This window comes from Thermobia domestica, chromosome 3, assembly GCF_964235325.1.
Source record: "Thermobia domestica chromosome 3, izTheDome1.hap1.1, whole genome shotgun sequence".
NCBI classification, from domain to species: Eukaryota; Metazoa; Arthropoda; class Insecta; order Zygentoma; family Lepismatidae; genus Thermobia; species Thermobia domestica.
Genome location: NC_137456.1, coordinates 211302431 through 211322511, shown reverse-complemented (window position 1 = coordinate 211322511; position 20081 = coordinate 211302431). Strand labels below are relative to the sequence as shown.

Below are 20081 nucleotides of genomic sequence, written 5' to 3'. Positions count from 1 at the left end.
CGGCGTATCTTTTGGAGGAGGGAGGGGGAGATGTTTATAAGCGATCGAAAATGACCGATATTAGTGTCGAATCTATAGTTTTCTAGGTCACTAGAAGAACAATGACACTTTCGATGCTGTTTAAATCCAAATTCAGCTCCGTAACTTGGAGGAGGGGGAGGAAAGATATGGTAGGTGCAGGCAAATACGCCATGTTAAGGATGTTTGATTTTTTATGGTCTTAATTTTGATGAAACACATAGAACAACATATGATGTTGCAGAGTAGCCTTTTCCGCGTGTCGAAAAGAATATGGCAATGATTCGACTTACTTCTATTTTGTAACCAAGGTAAAAGAAAAAAGTGTTACAAAGCGGCGTATTTACCAACACGTGCAGGTAACTACGCCAAGTCTAGGATACTACTAGAAACCTGTAATAAATCTTGCAACTGCTTACATCGTCTGAATTATACGAACTCAAATATTACTACATAACATGAGTGAAGCAAAAAATAGAATAACCGAAGTTCAAGATAAAAAGATAAAATGTAAAACGGAAAATCTCAAAAGGTGAAATAAAGTTTCAAACTGAAAAGTTTTAGTCCATAACAAGATAAACAAACCGTGCCACTGTATTGTGACTTAAAACACTACACCGATATTACATAGACCATGTGGGACAAATAAAATCATATTTGTCTTCTACAGTCAGTCCTGCAGGAGTCCTGGCGTATTTTGCTGGACTATGCTTGATATAAATTTAATAGCCATGGAATCACAAATACTGAAATTACACTTACAAAACAAAGTGTTCCAAGACAGACACGAAATAAGGTGTACATTACTGTAAACAATCGGCAATGTTCTGAGTTAGCACGTTACTAATAACGGATTCTTACTTCTATTGAAATAATAACGTCCTTCCACAGATCCTTCCTGAAGCAACCCCCCGCCAAGTGTACTTTGTGGTGGACAAACACCGTGTCCGTAGGTTTTCTAGGGGGTTCTTCCGTTTCCTCCCACTTTCTTCATTCCACCATTTCATTCGTTACTCATCATCACCGTCTCCTTTAGCCTAACCGGCATAACCGTGGGACGTAAAACTCAAAGATTTCATTTCATTTCGTTCCCACAGCAAACAATACTGCATGGCGTCCCGGTCTCAGTGCTGTCTTCCGGATTATTAATCAAATCGGACTTTTCCAAGACTGTGGCACATATTGGAGGCGCATTTTAGCAGATTTCTTCGGAAACGTCCCAGCACTGAACACTTTGTGTATTCATCTGCACTGGCGTATATAACTGAAGTTACCTTATATGAAAACGATGGAAAATGAGCAATTTCAGTGTCGAATCCATAGTTTCCGGCGTCGCTGAGATGAACAGTGACACTTGCGATGCCGTTTAAATCCAAATTCATCCCAAAACTTGGGGGAGGGTATATATATATATATATATATATATATATATATATATATATATATATATATATATATATGTATACAAATGATCGAAAATGACTGATATGAGAGAGCTCATCAGTAACAGTAAAAAGTTACTGATTAACGGAACACATTATTATTACTATTATTATTATTATTATTATTATTATTATTATTATTATTATTATTATTATTATTATTATTTTAATTTATACCAGCAAAGCGGTTAATTCATTCTAGTAATATTATTAATGAAAAGAGTCATATCACACAGTTTTACCTCTGGATACACATGTACGAGTAAATCTTATGTAAAACTGAAAAATAATATGTTTCTTTACGTAACGCACGTTTGGGCTGTAGTCTACACCACACCTGTAGTGTTGGTGGTCACGATCTCATCACTCCGAAACTTCCGATTGTTTGTTGTTATGTATGAATGAATGTAAAACTAACCCATTTCCAAAAATAATCTCAGCACTCTGCCTTACTTTTGTAACCAGGGCCGCCCACAGGGGGGATGTATGGCGCAAGCTGCGCCATTGAGAAAAATTTTGGGGGGGGGTTTTAGTCTACTTTTGAACTAGCAATTTTACTGTCGGAATAGCATTGAAACACGATTTTGAGAAGCTAATTTTCAAAAATTTTCCGGGGTGAACCTCCGTACCCCCTGCTTCGATACTCGATGAATGAAGTACCGCGCAAGTAGTCGTATGAAAGGAAGGGTTGGTTCATTTTAAGAGAGAAGGGCTGCCCACAGGAGGGATGAATGACGCAAGTTGTGCCATCGAGAAAAAAATTGGGGGGAATAAAAAAATTGGGGAAGAATTTTACTCTAATGTTGAATAAGTAATTTTGCTGTCGTCAGAATAACATTGAAACACGATGCGAATTTTTTTTTTAAATCTCGAGAATGAATCCCCCTACCCCCTGCTTAGAAACTCTATGAATGAAGTACCGCGCAAGTTGCTATATGAAAGGATGGGCTGGTCGGTTTATCGCTTTGTGTAGGTAATTTACCCATTTTCTGCTGGGAGCATTTATTTATTTCTTATTTATACCATGTACGACACTTAATAAGTAATGCTGTTCAATTGCTACATGATGTATAATAAATGAATTAATGATAATATTTTGTATAGTTTTCTGTTGTGCGATTACATTTTCCAGGGCCTGCGGTAAACTGAAAACCAACTCAAAAGTGGCATCACTGTGTACAATAGAGGCTTTCCGTGAGAGGTCGCTCCAGTAGTATTCTATATATTCAGCTACATGTATTGTACAGAGTGAAGCCAGCTAGGCAGTTGTTCGTTTTTCGCAGATCCTGGAAAATGTAATCACACATTCACACACATAGAAAACTATAGAAAATATGATTATTCACCATACATCAGGTAGTAACAGAATATTGTTACGTATTATATGTCGTCCATAATAAATAAATAAATAAATGTAAACGTAACCGAACAATAGATCGGTTAAAATAGCCTGGTACTGCGGTTCTCTTATATAATTTTGACATCAATAAAACGACCTCAGCACGCACTCTCTATAGTATTTATCTCTATGACAAAGTGGAGAGAGAATGTTTCAGCAGACGTGTTGTTTGCTTTGTTTGTTGTAATCTAGAATTTTGATTGATTTAATTATGCCTCGAAAACTGAAAAGATTGTTGAAATATAAATGCTTAGAGGTCATGTGTAATACGGTGCATCGACAGGACAAGTGGGCAGAACATTGCAAAAAGAGACACGCTTACAAGTTTAAAAATAATATACACATAAAGTACGAAGTTATAGCAGTGAAAGGTGATAAGCCATGCACACCCTACATGGAATCTAATGAAGTGACATCATCAAGTTCTACGAAATCAACTAAAGAAAGGCAAATAATTTTTAAAATATTTTCTCATATCCATTATGGGCTTGTGTATAGCCCGCTCCCCGCAGTTCATTTGGTATTTCACAGGTCGAAGCATGTATATCGTTGTGATTTTTGCTTAAAATAACTGTATTTCAATATTGCCAAAGCAAACAAACGCCAAAGCAACAAACTTGAGTTTTGAGGAGGGAAGAGATTATTAGTTTTGGGGGGGAGTGCGCCATCAGCTTTGGGGGGGATGGGCACCCCTGTTTGTAACTACGGACCTGGTCTACAGAAACAAACTTTGATGTTTAGTGGTAAAATTTACAAGGGAAATACATAGTTATGTTGGCTTCTTTCATACTTTCTTGACTCTATGGTTGGTACTTCGACTTCCGTTTGTAACTTCTAGGCATCTTTATATCAAAAAAGAACATAAACCTAAAATGTATAAAACAGCGGCACAAAAAATACTCAGTAGTTCTAAACTGTTCAATTTTCACTTCAAGAAAATAATTGCGTATAACTGTGTACTGCCCGCTTCTGTCTCGGAAGTAACACTTTCCAAGTGTAATACTCCGATTTTGATAAAAATTTGGCAGGTAGATACTACACATGAAATAAACGAATACGTGTTTTATATTTTCTACGGAAAAACGGTTTTAGGGGGCAAAACCCCACCCAAAATTTTGAAAGTTGACGCCCGAAAGCTAAAAACAAGTGAACCGAAGTCAACGAAATTGTACACATATATTGTAGACGTAAAATGAGGGAATACGTGTTTCGTATTTTCCTGAGAAAAACGGTTAGGTGGTGCACGGACCCCTCCAAACCTTTGATCACGAAATATCAAAAGTGCTAATAACAGTATGTCAGATGTGTGTAAAGGACATGAAGAACTGCAACAAAATTTTGTGTAGGGACAATACGCAAAAAATAAACGAATACGTTTTTTTTTATTTTCTGCGGAAAAACGATTTTAGGGGGCAAAAGCCCCCACCCAAAATAATGAAAGTTTTGGCCCAAAAGGCCAGAAGAAGTGAAGTGATTGAAATTGTATACAGATATTGTAGGCATAAAATGAGGGAATACGGGTTTCGTATTTTTCTGAAAAAAGAAAAACGTTTGGGTGGGACACAGATGCCTCCAAAACTTTGATCGTGAAATAGCAAAAGTGCTAATAACATTATGTCAAAAGTGCTTAAAGGACATGAAAAATTGGAACGACACATTGTGTAGGGATAATGCACAAAAAGTAAACAAATAGTTTTTTTTTAATTTTCTGCGGAAAAACGTGTTACGTGCTAAAGTCCCCACACAAAATTTTGAAATTTGAGGCCCGAAAGGCAGGAAGAAGTGCACCGAAATTAATGAAATTGTGCACATATATTGTAGACGTAAAACGAAGTAATAGTGTTTCGTATTTTCCTGGAGAAAAGCAGTTGAGTGGGGCAATCCGTTGATTATGAAATATCAAAATTACAAATAAGTATATGTTAGAAGTTTCTAAAGAAAATGGAGAATTGCAACGAAACTTCGTATAGGAACAATTTGCAAAACAATAAATGAAACATGTTTTAGTTGTGCGGAAAAACAGTGTTGGGGTATAGAAACAAGTAAATATTACCGTAATAGTGCAGAAAGGAGTGGACTGAAGCAAATGAAATTGTGTGTAGATATTGTATAGACCCTATACAAAATATCCCTTTCGTGTTTCTTAAGTGTCCTTATCCGTTTTGCTTCAAATTTGCCACATCAACAGCAAACAGGACATTAATCGACACGTGTTTTGGTTTATGCGGAAAAACATTGTAAGGGTTAAAGGTGCCTCCTGAAATATTATAAAATACGCTATACTATTTGTGCTTGTTGTTGATCTGCCAAATTTGAAGAAATCGGATGGGGACACTTGTGAAACACGAAACGCCTTATTTTGGATATCCTATATCTACATACAATTTCATTCGCTTCGGTCCACTCCTTCCGCCACTCAACGCCTCGGTCACTCAACAATTTCTTTCTTTTCAGGAAAATACGAAACACCTCTACAATGTTTGTGCACAATTTCATTCGTTTCGGTCCACTTCTTCTTGCCCTTCGGGAGTCAAGTTCCAAAATTCTGGGTGGGGGCTTTTGCCCCCCAAAACCGTTTTTCCGCAGAAAATAAAAAAAAGTATTCGTTTATTTTATGTGTATTATGTATCTGCCAAATTTTATCAAAATCGGAGTGTTACACTTGGGAAGTGTTGCTTGTCATCATATTTATCTAGTTTCATCCCACTTGTACTTGATAGATAAAGCATAGTGTCACCAAACCTAGCAAAGGACTACATATGATTACTTACTGTCAAAATACTTATTAAATAAGCATAACTAATGCTATGTATCTAGTTATTATCTGCAGCAGACGTTGAAAAAACTTGTACGTAATGTGCAAATAGGCGCTCGCTGTAATGACCGCTTCTTCTTCTCCAGTAGGAGTACTAGTTCATCCACCTAGGGGTAATCGTTCACCTTAGAAAGGGATATCCGGTTTTAGTTCATTTTCCTTTAATGAATCATTACTATTGATTATGTTCATGTGATGTCTTTAAACTAAACGTTTCTGTTACTTTAAAAACACTAAAAATAGTGTTTTCCCACATGCTTCTTTGAATCTATTTAAGTGACAGTATTTCAAAATGGAAATAGAATCAGATAAGGGAAGCAAGTTATAAACGAAACAATGTTAATGTAAAGATAAGTTAACAACATGACCATAACGCGATTTAAATTTCTGTGTTTACCGGCATGATCTGTTAACAAAGTTGTATGCAAGCCATGTTGTCAACCATACCAGGATAAAGAGCACATCGATGTAACATACGATGCGATCTTGTTGTTAGAGTGAACTCAACATCTACATTCGTAGTCGCTATCGCTGTCGCCTTTGGTGCACCAAAGACTTATACCAGTATACAATATTGAAATGCTCAGTAAAGTGTCTCTTCTGTCAGTTTCCATTGTACTTTAAGTACCGTAAATAAGGAATCTTCGGTGTTCCTTCTTCACATGTCTGGTTTAATTTCAGAAACAATTACGAAAATAATCTTTCAGTGGTAAAACTTAACCCATATTAACTGGTAATACACTACTGATAGTATACGTATCTAGTGTGAAGTACTTAAATATTCATTAATCGTCTTTACAATGTTTGCTATGTTTTGCATGTCTCGATTAGTGCTTCTTTGTTTAAATGCAGAAGTCGAACGGATCTTTAGTCACTTGAATCTTGTGAAATCGAAAACGAGAAACAGAATTGCTCCACAAATAGTAAACGTAATTTCATTATTCGTAATTATGTATAAACAATATTGCACAACTTAGAAATTCTCAAAGGTTGTTCTGCACATAATTCGTACATCCACATGTGCATCACAGAGAAACGATATTTTTATTTAAACATCCTCGTCTGAAACTGCAGAAACAATCGAAAAGATGGCTGGTCAAGATCAATCGATTTCCTTCTCGACTTTCAGTTAAAAATAAGTAATTAACTTCAGGTCACTTAAATTTATATTTACAATATAATTATGTAATGAATATGCTAGTAAACTGAAGACTTTCTTTTGTACGAGAAATATGTGGGCTGTTGCCTATCATTTCCTGTATGGTGGGATTTCTAATGATTTTCAAACATTTTAGTGATATTCTACTGGCTTTAAGTCTTTGATCTAGTGGGGAAACGCGCTAACGTGCTACCAACACTGATCAACATGTTGGGTTGATATTGAGTTCATTGTTACTACACGGAAAGCATATATATTGATTGTTACATTATGTTCTCTGTCAACCAATCAAACTTTCGCGTTCGCTTTTCGATCCATCAGAAGCCCACAGGAATTTAAATCGTGATATAGATGTATAACAAATGTCTTTAGTGCTGGTTTATTATTTCCCTTTTCTTAATATTTTTCAGGTTAAAATAGTGGACACTTGAAGGAAATTTATCCATTATGACAACACAACAGGAATTAGAAGCTGTCTGGGAGTGTCTTGAATGTAGCTCTTGTAGAAGATTACAATGTGCTGACTTATATATTGGTAATTGTGGCCACATCATATGTGGTAGGTGCGGTCAAAATGAGGCGCCGTGCCGCACTTGTCGAGAAGTATCCTCAGATATAAGGAACAGATCCCCAGAAGACATAATAAGACAAATTCCTCTGCCATGCCCCAACAGAGCACGTGGCTGCTTGATTTTCCTCAGGGTTGACAATAGAAACCATCACATCGAAAGGTGCTCTTACAGAGAATTTGAATGCTTCTTCACTGGATGTAATGAAATGTTAACAAAGGACAGCATACTAGCTCATTTTAGCCAAAATCATGGGATTCAGAGAAGACATATGACAGCAGAAATAAATGTCACCAGGTATCCATTAAGATTTGAAAATGCACATAGCCTTCAAGTCTGGGACGTTGAAAATTATGGTTGCTTTGTTTACCAACGCCTTCATGACCATGAAAATGCTATTTCATTCCATTGCATTCAGTACGTTGGCACGGAGGACGAAGCTTCAAGGCTTACCTATACACTTACTGAAACGCGTGGAACTCAATCTTATATGTCTCGAGGGACAGTAACTCACATATCATTACCAAAGGATATCATTCAACTTTCAGGTAATTGCTTGATTGTTCCAGGAGAGCTGAATATGAATGATGAACTAACGGTAGTAGCCACAGTAGCTAACAATTAATGTGTGTTCCATTAACGTTTATCTAAAAGTGGCATATGAGCTATAACATTATTAATAAAAGTTGACTCTTTTTAAAACTGGAAATGGTGATACTGGTGGACAAAACACTAAGCTGGTAAAAGTTCGGTAAAGTAGAAAAGTACTCAATTGCTACACTGAGATTTTAACTGTAATATGTTTATTTGAGGCTATCACTTCTAAAAGGCTGAAGTGACTTCGTACTATGCACCTGATAGTCAGACACTTCAAACTTGGTCAGTTTATCTTTTCAAAATTTTAACACGCAAACGGGGAATTAGAAATGATTGTTGAAAATACCAACCTGAATGGAATTATTGGTTACAAAACAGCATGGGATTTGGATGATAGAGCACTCACTTCTGGCGCACGGGTTATTAGGTTCGATCCCAACTTCCGTCAAATGAACTTTGCGCTTGGGTTTTCTTGGAGTTCTTGCATTTCCTCCCACTTTGGTTATTCCATCACTATTATCCATTTCATCATTATTGTTTCCCTTAGCCTCGGTGTGTTGTGAGATATTAAACTAGAAAAAACTATAGGGGTTGCTGACCTGAAAAAATTAGAGAAATGTTACTCCGTGTTTAAAAAAAGCAGTATTCTTAATTATTTTTCGAAATTCAGTTCTAAATGTGGTATGATTATTGTTAGAGAAGTTCAAAACACAATCTTTAAATTTGGTGACATGAAATTGCGTTTTTTGTTTGTTTGTTTGGGTGAAGGGGAATGTTAAAACTTAACTCTACAGGAAACAGAAATGAATTCATTAATCCCCTAAAAATTAATTGACTGTCTTTAAGTATTTCTTTTCAGAACCGAGGATTTGTATGAGACGGGGTCTGTTACTCAGGTTTGAGTAAGAGGCAAGCGCTCCTAGCGGGAATCAAGTCCAGAACCACGTTCAGAAGAAACACACGCACAAGTCACTCAGCCATGAAGGCTGCTAAAGCAGAGAAGTGAATTTCGGATTATTTCCATAATTAAAAATAAACAAATACATATTTAAACATTATTGGAAATGCAATATTCAAGGGGAGGGATGGGTTTTATGAAAGGAATACACTTTTCACTTGCACAAATTTAACGTAGCTGACTGAATAGAGAAAGATAAAGTAAAATTAGTGGATATTTTGCATAAAATTTAGACTATTTTAAGTAACTAGAATATGAATATCTCCTTTACTTATACGGATTTTGGAACATATACCACGACGAGTGATAATTTCGCAATTACTTGTAGTTTCTTTTCAACTATTATACTAGGCTCTTAAGGGCAGTAAAATGGCTTTTCCTCCATGGAATACTAATGTCACTTACTTATGCATACGGAGAAAAGGGTAAGTATTAGAAAGTGTAGGGCAACTTGTGGAACACCGTAAAATATATTATTCAAATTGAACTACGTGGACAATACATTCTATTTGAAAACTGAAGTAGTACCGAAAGTACCCGACATAACAAAGAAAACACAACATACTTGGAATAAGCTATCTGTATTTGTTAACATATTCTCTCCTTTTAGCTCGATATTCTTTTCCCAGCAATGTTCAATTGCTTCGATATTATGTTTATAGTGTGAACCGTCGAGATCCTCAAAATACCTATTAACCACAGATTCCACCTTTTCATTGTTCACAAAATTGACAAAACCCGAACCAATTTTATAAGTTTGGAAAGAGAAAATAATCCAAGGGGCTAAATCTGGCGAATGCGTGAGGAAGTAACTCATTGATGTTGGAAATCGCGATAACGGATTTATGAACTGGTCCATTTTCTTGATGACACAACACTTTCATTTTTGTCAAATGCGATCGCTTTTAATTGATTCCATCACTCAAACGCTGCAATTTACTTGCATAATACTCGCAGTTGATTGCTTTTTCCTTTTTTGAAGATAATGAATAAAAATTATCCCACGCATCCCAAAACACTGACGCCAGCAGTGGAACTGCCTTCGCCTTTTTTGGAGCCGATTCTCCCCATTCAGTTCATTGTTTCGACTCTTCCTTCATGACAGGTATGAAGTGTTTGACTCATGTTTCATCCATGATTATGAATCGACGCAAAAACTGGGGCTTTATTGCTGTGAAACATCGCCAAAAACTTAATTTAAACATCCCCACGACGCTGATTTTGTTTCATTGTAAGCAAACGCAGCACTCACCTCACGTACATGTTTCTTATGCCCAAATTTTCAGTTAATATGCGATGTACAACACATTTTGAAATACCTAATATGTCTATTATCTCGCTCACTTTCAGTGGACGGTCATCCAATACCATTTGTGTGGATTTGCGTCAATTTATTTAACGAGGACGTCTCATTTGGTCGAACACTGCGATGTTCATTTTTGCAACTCGTACGGCTTCGTTTAAACTCCGCTACTCAATATTTTACTGTTGTAAACCACGTAGCAGACTCCCCCAGAGTAGAATCTATCTCGGCTTTGATATTGGCTGACCTGAGACCTTTCAATTGTGTCACAACGATTACCCGTGTTTTCCACGTTTACAAATTCACTTTGAGCGTTCACTATACATGGCTGTCAAACAAATACTAAACGACGTAGTGTCTTCAAACTTCACACTTACTTTGCAGCAGTTGGTACTTTCAACCATAATAGTATTTTAAAACAACAACCGCCATCTATACACCAGATCGGTACTTCTGGGACTAACCGTGTAATTCAATAATTCTAAAAATAAAATTTCGCAACTGATACAGCTTGCATTTAAATATTTAACCACTTGAAAATAGGCCTATAACCTTTTAATTATGCATATCTATCCTATAAATTCTAGGAATGAGTTGAGTTGATTTTGAGCTTAACGTCCCGTTCAGCAGCGAGGCTACATGAGATATGGACCTACTGATTAACGTGGAATCCGAACCACATGAGCTCCTGCCGGGAATCAAACCTGGGTCTCCCATGCCAAAGGCTCATACGCTAACCGCTTGGCCACGAAGGAGCTCAAATTCTAGGAATGAATGTATTAAGTACAGCCCGATTTGAAACCTCAGTGTTGCATCGGTTTGTTGTTTGTGTCGCACAGACAGCCTAGTAATAAATAGGCCTATTCGTTACACTAAAAATAAATTTTTAAGCCATTACATGCCGTTACTTTCGCTATCTCCAGTTATTCATTTGATTTAAATCAACTCAATGTTATGTATAACGAAGTTCTTCGATAATTGCTTAAAAGTAGTAGGGAGTTCGGGGTGGTTGGTTGTCAAACCCATTTTGTTTTAAGTGTGTGTGTCTATGTGTTAAACGGAGTTAGGGCGACTTTAATCTATAGTGTGCAACGGTTCGAAGAACAGGGTGAAGCTAATATTAATAAGTCCGGAAATTGGCCAACTCCGTTATGGAGGTGTGTGTTTTTTAAACTTCATCTCTCTGATTGTAATGAAGATTGTTTTACGACTTTTGTCTTCATTATTTTTTTTTTCTTTTCAATATCATGCAATGTAGTCAGGACACCTTAAATTCTTATTCTGTAACCAATACAATAAATTTTGTGGCATTGAAGAATGTTCTCTTTCTTTTACTAAAAACATTTATTTTTTATCTGAAGAACATCTTTTTACATTAACATTTGCTATCTCTGAAAGTTATAAAAAACACAATTCCTATTCTTCGCAGCAATGTACTCAAGATAATTGTCTAATATTTTTCACATGACTTTATACAGCTATGCATGTCATATAAATAACATAATGTCATAAGGAAGATGTCATAATATTCATATTAGTACAAAGTGTACCTGTAGATCGCTTATAATGCTTGAGAGGTGAATCTATTCATAGAGACAAGATAAAATTCTATGTATTAATAAAACAAAACTGACCAAAACAACAAATATATTAATAACTTTTGTAACACTTCCGGCAATATAACTGCCTTTCAGTGGCGTAACTGAGGGGCCCGCAGGGCCTGCAGTGTGTGTGAGAGGGAGGGCCGCCGCGGAGCAAATGTCAAGAGCTATAGGCTTCAAAAACTAAGCTGAATACGGAATACCCATTTCCCTGAACAACATTATTTGCTTCACAAAAGAAAAATATGCTCTGGGTGAAAATTCATCCATTCTAGCAACATCAGTTTAAAAAATCATCTTAGTACTCGAAGGTTAAAAGAAAATAATTTTTCTGCCGACTGTACAATGTGCTGAAAATGTTTTCCTTATGGTGCAAAAATTAAAGCAGAAAGAATGCGTAGCCCTATTACTACATCCGGTTTAACTTGCATTGTTTCGTTTCTTTATGTAAACATGTCAATCAATGCACCAATACTGTTGTATTCTCTCTTGATTATGAATGTAAACTGTGCCTTTATCAGTATGTTAATTATGATTTATTAACCATTGTCTTCTACAGGTACATAATATAGTAGGAAGTTAATGGGCGTGGGAAGGGAGGCCAAAAAATAATCCTGTGGGGGGGCGACATTTTTGCGTTACGCTACTGCCACCTTCATCAGACAATTTAAGGTCAAAGGTCCAGAGGTCATGTTATGAAATATAATTGAAGAACAACTTAATTATGAACAGAAAACGAAAGCAGGTCACACCTATTCACCCAAAGCCAATTAAGTGTTTCCTCTCACTTTTTACATTCACGTGTACAGTCAACTTCCCCAGACTACTAAAACTCCATTACGTTGGGCTCCGTACTTTTATTGAAAACTCCTGGATAAATGTAACCCAACTTACACCTAACATTTCAATTCGGAGATTACGATTGGTAAGCCTGTGGAGCACTGAAACAGGCTTTTTCTATGGACTTGATGAACGAAGAAATTTCTCCAATTTAAGAAATATAATTGAAGTCGTTTGGAGCTCTTGACTAATGAATGCTATATATATAATGAGGCAATAATTCATTCTGTGTATAAGTATTCTTCACTACACACTGTACGGGGGGAGGCATGGTGGTTCATTAGTAGAGTACTTGTGGCGGGAGCGGACCATGGTTCGAACCCCAGTCAAGTAAGTTTGTGTTGAACAACATCGGATTTGTGGGTTTTCTCGGGTACTACCGTTTCCTCCCACAATCTCATTCCATCAATTTTTCCATTCCAAAATTAACTGACAATACCAATTCTGGAACAATTAAAGAAATACATTTCTAAATTTTTGTCTCCATTCATGGACCGGCCTCAATTTCGTGTCATTCTTATATCTCTTTTCTTCTCCACAGGAGAAGATGTTGCTTAACACACAGAGTATGGATTGAAATTTAAATTAAAACATGTTAAAAAGGTCAGATATTCGGTGATTGGAGCCCGGACAGCCTTAATAGGAATTCATTGCGTTAAACCACTTACCCACGTCGATCACTTACTTGAATGCTTTTCTTTCATTGGAAAACACGTGATTATGGTCATTAACCTTGGTAACATGGTATGACGTCACATGCCAAAGAGGTTGATTTGGGAGAGGTACGCACCTCAACCTCCAAATATTTGGGAGGGATACATGGCTCACACTCTTAAATTGGGGAAATTTCCGGAAATTAAAGTTTGTAGAGATCTAAACTGGAGGGGTTGGAGTTCGTATAAAAACTGAAACCATAAGATAATGAAGTAAACACAAAATTCAAGTTCTTTTCTCAAAGTGCAAAATTTATTTATAAGAGATACTCCATTCAAAAATTGATCATTATTTTTTCGCCTTTATATACTTTCAAAGAATACCATATAGAAGCTAAATGTATTATAAACAAAGTGTATCGTGAAGTTGATATTAGAAGATTAATGAAAACGACTGGAAACGTCAGAAAAGTGAATATTGAGGAAAATGGTTTAATGAAACGGGAATATATAAGATGTTAGAAAACATGCGGTAAGGAAGGAATATTGTAATAGTAAGGGTAGAAGTCAACTAGAACATATCTGCATGATGAAAGACATAAAAAGTAGGAAAGATAAAAGTGAGCTAGAAGTTTATAAATAATATTAAACAGAGAATTTCGTGATTAAAATGGAAGTGATCAGTGGCAAACCGCCATGCACAGAAGCAACTAAGTTTGTGACAAATGACCTCCTAGTCAATATAAATATTTAGGCTTATAATAATGATAATTGGTTACGAAGACACGGTCGTAAATCAATTAGAAGGTAAGTAAAGGTCGTCAACTTTGTGAGATGGCATAAAACCATTAGGTCTGAGTGTACATTTGAAGGCTCCACACTTTCTTGACTTCTAAATTCATGTAAGTGATGTAATGAGTACCATGTTCTGATATGCTTTTTTATTTATCTGTTTCCCGAATTGGTTTATATATCTATTGCCGAACACAAAAATCTACCCAATTATCCCACATCTAGGCTCTCATCCATCTTATTTCTATCTTGCCGCAAATTATTTGAAGGGAATCTATGCTCAAAAATGGAATGTTCCCGTTTGTGTATATTTTTCAGTCGACTTGTATGGTGTTTCCAGTTTTTGTGAATCGCTGTGCTGATCTATTGAACAAAACATTGTACTAAGACCGGAGGTAAAAATACATTAAGACATTATTACTCCTTGTCGGTTTGTCTTCTTTCAAAGAAATTACGGGTCAATTTTATTATATATTAATCATATTTTATTCAAATATACTTGAAATTGAAAGTATTTGCAGCGGGGGTTAAAGTACGAGTATCTTATGATATTCCTTCTCATAATCTCAAAGAAACTAATAATAAAACATAATAATCGTACTTTAAGATGTATCTCAAGATCAGAGTACCTAGACCAACGTGGTAAAACAATTCTAGAATATTCTTATCCCTATTTCGGTTTTTCTTAATTTTAAAGAGAAACTGCTCAATTTCTTTAAAATAATACTTTATTTAAATGTTATTGAAATTAAAAGTTTACAACGGAGGTGAAATTATTGTGCGATATTTGTACCTCCTGTTGGCTATTCTTAATCTCAGAGGAAATAAAGATCAAACGTATAATAATCATACTGTGTTTAGATGTACTTTCGAGATCGAGATGTACTGTTTAGAAGATCAGTGTACGTAGTCGAGGAAGTAAAACTATCTTAGAATATTCTTATCTTACTGGCAGCTTTTCTCAGTTTGTAAGAGAATACTAGTCATTTCTATTATAATCGTATTTTCTTTAAATGTGCCACAACATGAGAGTGTAAAACTATCTTAGGATGTTCTCACCACTTTCAGTTTTTTTTAATCTCTAAAAAAATAATCATACATATTATACCAAATTTAGATGTACTTCAAGATGAGAATATCGAGACTGGGGATAGAATTGTGATAGGGTATTATTAACTGCTTGTCGGATTTCCTCAGTTCCAAAGAAAATACTGTCAATTTCATTATAATAATATTTTATTTAAATGTGCTTCAACATAAGAACATTTACAGCGGAAGTAAAACTATGTCAAGATATTCTTACTACTATCTGCTTTTCTTAATCTTTACGAAAATAATGGTAAAACATATAATAATCATACTACATATATATATACTTCAAGATGACTGTTGTTTGACCGGGGAGTAAAACTATCCTAGGATATTCTTTTTAATATATTGACGCATATCTACATACAGTAAATGCGTACCTAATAATCTCATGCTGCTCTGTAAGTATTGGATTCAGCACAATTACTTCAGGAAATTATTACCCTAGTTTCTTACTGTCCCATATTACAATAGCAACAAAATTAGTTTGAAATCTACTCACCTTCCCTGCTGTCCGTGCTCGTAGCATTCAATAGCTCACTTCTTTCCTTAGGAACCATGTACACGTCGTAGAGAAACTACATTCTGAGCCCAATGGTACGTGTAGGCCAGCATTGCGAGGGACCACCACATCCTCCCTCGGTAGAGTCGTTCAAGCAATACGGAACTTCCTCTAATTACAGTAGAGCTACACCGCACCTAAATTTCCAGTTCCAATGGTTCCAATGAGCGGCGGCTACCCTGGTAGGGTCGTAGACACTGCACCCAGTAAGGTTAACAAATCCTGGGATGAACGGTCCCAATTCCTCAGCGCCCCTAAGGTACAACTGTCCGTTAGGATACTAGGTATCCCATCCCGGATCTCAGAGCACGTACAAAATGCTCTTTGAAAGCAGTACCTACATCATCCTTCCGATAGGGCATTGGACCCGTCCCCCTGGGCAAACCAACTACTCACTCTTTCATATCACGCTGGATTACCACGTAGCCTTGTGTCCTGGACCCAAGGTCACTGCTTAGTTGCAGATTTCGGAGGACACCCGAAAACTTCACCTCTGCCGTTAAGGCGGCAGCAGAAGCTACCTACCTCACTGAAAACGTGATGAGGTTACACGTACTCTCCCGGACCCAATGGCACGAGTTAGTTGGCCATTTCGGATGATAGACTGAGCCTCACCTCCTTCGGTAGATTATTGTCGAGCTTGTTGGAACAGTCTATGAGGCAGAGCTGCTCGGGGTGCTGAACATTCGAGATAGTTACTTGATTCCAAGCACCACTCAAACCTATCTCCCCCTCAAAGTATCCAGCCCACCACAAGGCATGCGGTAACAGGTGTGTAATGAGAGGGTCATTCCGCCATTTTCAGCACAGTTTGGGTGACGCTGTGTAGCGTAGTCGCTGACGCTCTCGCCTTCGGTGCAAGCGAACCCGGGTTCGATTCCCAGTGGGGGCACTCTGTTGAAAAAGTGTAACATGCTTTTTCAGGCCAGCCACCCTGAACGAGGATTTCCTGGGTTTTCCTCATTTATACCAGACAAATGCTGGGGTGGTACTCAGGGGCGTCATTTAGCCCCCCCCCCAAGAGTTTGAGGAACACGTATACTTTAATTAATTGTATACTAATATACTAGTACAAAACATGAAAGTCTTATGTCGGTGGTGCTCTTGCCCCCCCCCAAGCGAAATCTGAAATGACGCCCCTGGTGGTACCTAACTTATAGGTCCCAGGTCGCTTCCTTCCTTCCCTTTCCCCGTATTGTATGCTCTCCGACGGACGTCATCCCTCAAATCGTGAAAGGCTAAATAGCCAAAGCCCAAAGCCCAGAAATGTAAATTCTAATTCGTAGCACGGGTTGGGACCGGCCACGGTGGGGTTTGGGCGGCGCGTTTACAAAGTGAACCGACAACATATTTTCTTTCAACATTGTGAATATACAATCATATTTATTTACTCATCGACTTGAAATATCCCTAGAGCACAGTCAAAGCTATTTAAAATGCCTGTTTAAATTTACGTAGATTTTTATCGCCATCGCTTGGCGCCATATTGATGATGTCATGTTATGCCACTGCCCATTTCTATTTTTGGCAAGTTTTTATAGTGTTACACACCCACAAAATAATTATTGAAATGCAAATTTGCTTTCCAAAAGTTTTTCGTCGTTAAAACTATTTGGATATGTTTAGCGTAATCTAAGTGCTGAAGATAAAACCTGACATATTTAAAAATGACGGTAACACATAAAAACGATATTGACAGATACATTTTGAATCATGTATCTTTAACTTGGCACCAGAACAACGTTCATATCTCAGTTCTGTGATGAGATATTTCGTATAAGGATAAATGAATATATTCGCATGGTCGCCATATTGATGACGTCATTTCAGGTGGTTACTCATGTGCTATTTATGACGACTCTCTCAGAAGTCTCAGCGGTTTAAAGAAAATGAGTTAAAAGTTTGTTTTTAAAGCCGTTTTTCCGCCTTTAATTGTAAAAATATTCTCACATGTTTAGCGTAATCTAAGTCCTAAAAATTCAACACCTTGTGCTACAGAAAATGGAGTAGTTCGCTTAATTGTTAAGATACAGAAATAATATTGGTATCTTTAGAAAGGTGAAACTCCGTTCTATAAAGTTTACCTCGAGGTGTTTTTCTGTATATCTGTTAGTTTCATAGTAATCTACTTTAAAACACATAAAAGGAAACGGAAAAAATAATTTTTAAGATAATAACCGCCATATTTAAAAATGGCGGCAACACGTAAGAACGATATTAGCTGAAATCACTTATACAATGCCTTATTTTTAATTTGGCACCAGAACGAAGTTTGTATCTCCGTTCTGTGGTGAGATATTACCGCATAAGCATAAGTAGTAGTAGTTGCGTGGCCGCCATATTGAGGACGTCATTTCAGGCAGTTGCCCACGTGGGATTTTTTAGGACTTTTCTGTGGAATGTCAGGGGAGCCCATAAAATGTGTTGAAATGAAAATTTACTTTCTAATATCTTTTTCCCGTTTAGAGCCATTTTTGGCTTAATTTTCCTATGCTATATTTAGACCTACAGCAAAAATGTGTTGTAATGTCAATAAAGTACTGTATTTGTTATTTTTATTAATAAACAATCAAATTACTACCACAGTTGCAAAAGGTGGCCGTTAACAGTAACAGTATGAAACCACTTATGGCTACCTACTGGCCACCACAGATTACTCACGAAATATGTCGACCCACTAATGGTCATTGCACTTTTTTGTTGTGTTTTGAGGTTATAAAAGAAATACCGAGATTTTTCTTACCAGGGATCTAAGTTTCTACTTACCAGGCCACCAGATAAATTTTCTACAATTTTTTGAAAAACTTAAAACTCTTACGTAAGAAATTCCACAAGTAATTGGAGAATTCTGTGCATCACAACACACAAAATGTAACAGCATATCCATATTCATAATGCCTACTGAATGAGTCTGTTGTTTTAATAAGCTACGTTTCGATTGACTGAAAACAGCATAAAGCTTAATAAAGGACTAATAACATGAAAGTGGCCATAAGTAGTACGTCCACCCTACCTCAATATTAAGAAATATGTATATATGGTTTTCACTTCTAAATTATAGCTAAATGTGCGTGTCTGACATTTAACAAAGTGTCAGAATACTAATACTAAAGTTTCTTGTTTTGTTTATTTTAAGGTAGTAAGCCCGACGAGCTCAACCAGACTAGTTGCTAAAATACCAAGTCGCCTTGATATTCTTAGGTTACCATTTGCAAATTCAATATTAACTGCAAGAAAATAAGGTCGGTGCAAGTAAATACGCCATGTTAAGGGTGTTTGATTTTTTATGGTCTTTATTTTGATGAAACACAAAAAACAACATATGAGTGTTGCAGAGTAGCCTTTTCCGCGTGTAGAAAAGAATGTGGCAATGATTCGACTTACTTCTATTTTGTAACCAAGGTAAAAGAAAAAAATGTTACAAAGCGGCGTATTTACCAACACGTGCAGGTAACTACGCCAAGTCTAGGATACTACTAGAAACCTGTAATAAATCTTGCAACTGCTTTCATCGTCTGTATTATACGAACCCAAATATTACTTCACAACATGGCTGAAGCAAAAATTAGAATAACCAAAGTGCAAGATGAAGATAAAAGGATGAAATGTAGAAACGATAATCTCCAAAGTTGAAATGAAGTTCCAAATTGGAAAGGTTTACTCCATAAGAAGATAAACAAACAGTGTACTATGACTTAAAAAAATACATTGATATTACTTGAAACATGTGAAACAAATGAAAACATCTTTGTTTTCTGCAGTCAGTCCTGCACAAGCCCCTGGCGTATTTAGCTGTACCATGCTTGGAATTGATTTAGTAGCCAAGGAATGACAAATACTGCAATTACACTTACAAGACAATGTGTTCCTAGATGGATACGAATAAATACATTGCTGTAAACAATCGGTAATGTTCTGAGTTAGCATGGTACTAATAACGGATTCTTACCTCTATTGAAATAACGTCCTTCCACGGAACCTTTTCGAAGCAAACAACAGTGCACGGGGTGGTGGTCTTAGCGCTATCTCCCGGAGTATTCGTCGGAATATGCGCCGACTTGTCCAACACCGTGGCACATATTGAAGGGAAATTTTAGCGAATTTCGTCGGAAACGTCCCAGCACTGAACACTTGGCGTATTTAGCTGCACTAGCGTATATACTTGCAGTCACCTTACATCATAATATTTTGATTATAACACTTATAAATACATTATCATTACAAAAATGTAATCAAGAAGAAGTTTCGACTTTACACTCTGCTTACAAACAGTAAAATCAAATG

General features: G+C 36.6%; 2 protein-coding genes across 2 annotated transcripts in view; both read left to right on the top strand.

Annotated features, from left to right (window-relative positions):
• The window catches only part of LOC145682101 (uncharacterized), a 52125-nt gene extending 44861 nt beyond the window's left edge, over positions 1-7264 (top strand). Inside the window, exon 2 of the mRNA XM_081753696.1 lies at positions 7244-7264. Coding sequence (XP_081609822.1) covers positions 7244-7264 — 21 coding nt within the window. The remainder of the gene's footprint in view (positions 1-7243) is intronic.
• Positions 7265-7280: 16 nt separating this feature from the next.
• On the top strand, positions 7281-8027 carry LOC145682100 (uncharacterized). The gene has a single exon (XM_081753695.1). The coding sequence runs from the start codon at positions 7281-7283 to the stop codon at positions 8025-8027; it is 747 nt and encodes a 248-aa protein (XP_081609821.1).
• Positions 8028-20081: the final 12054 nt, after the last annotated feature.

Excerpts from the sequence above, each read along its gene's own strand:
- LOC145682100 (XM_081753695.1), top strand. The coding sequence starts at position 7,281 with ATGACAACACAACAGGAATTAGAAGCTGTCTGGGAGTGTCTTGAATGT.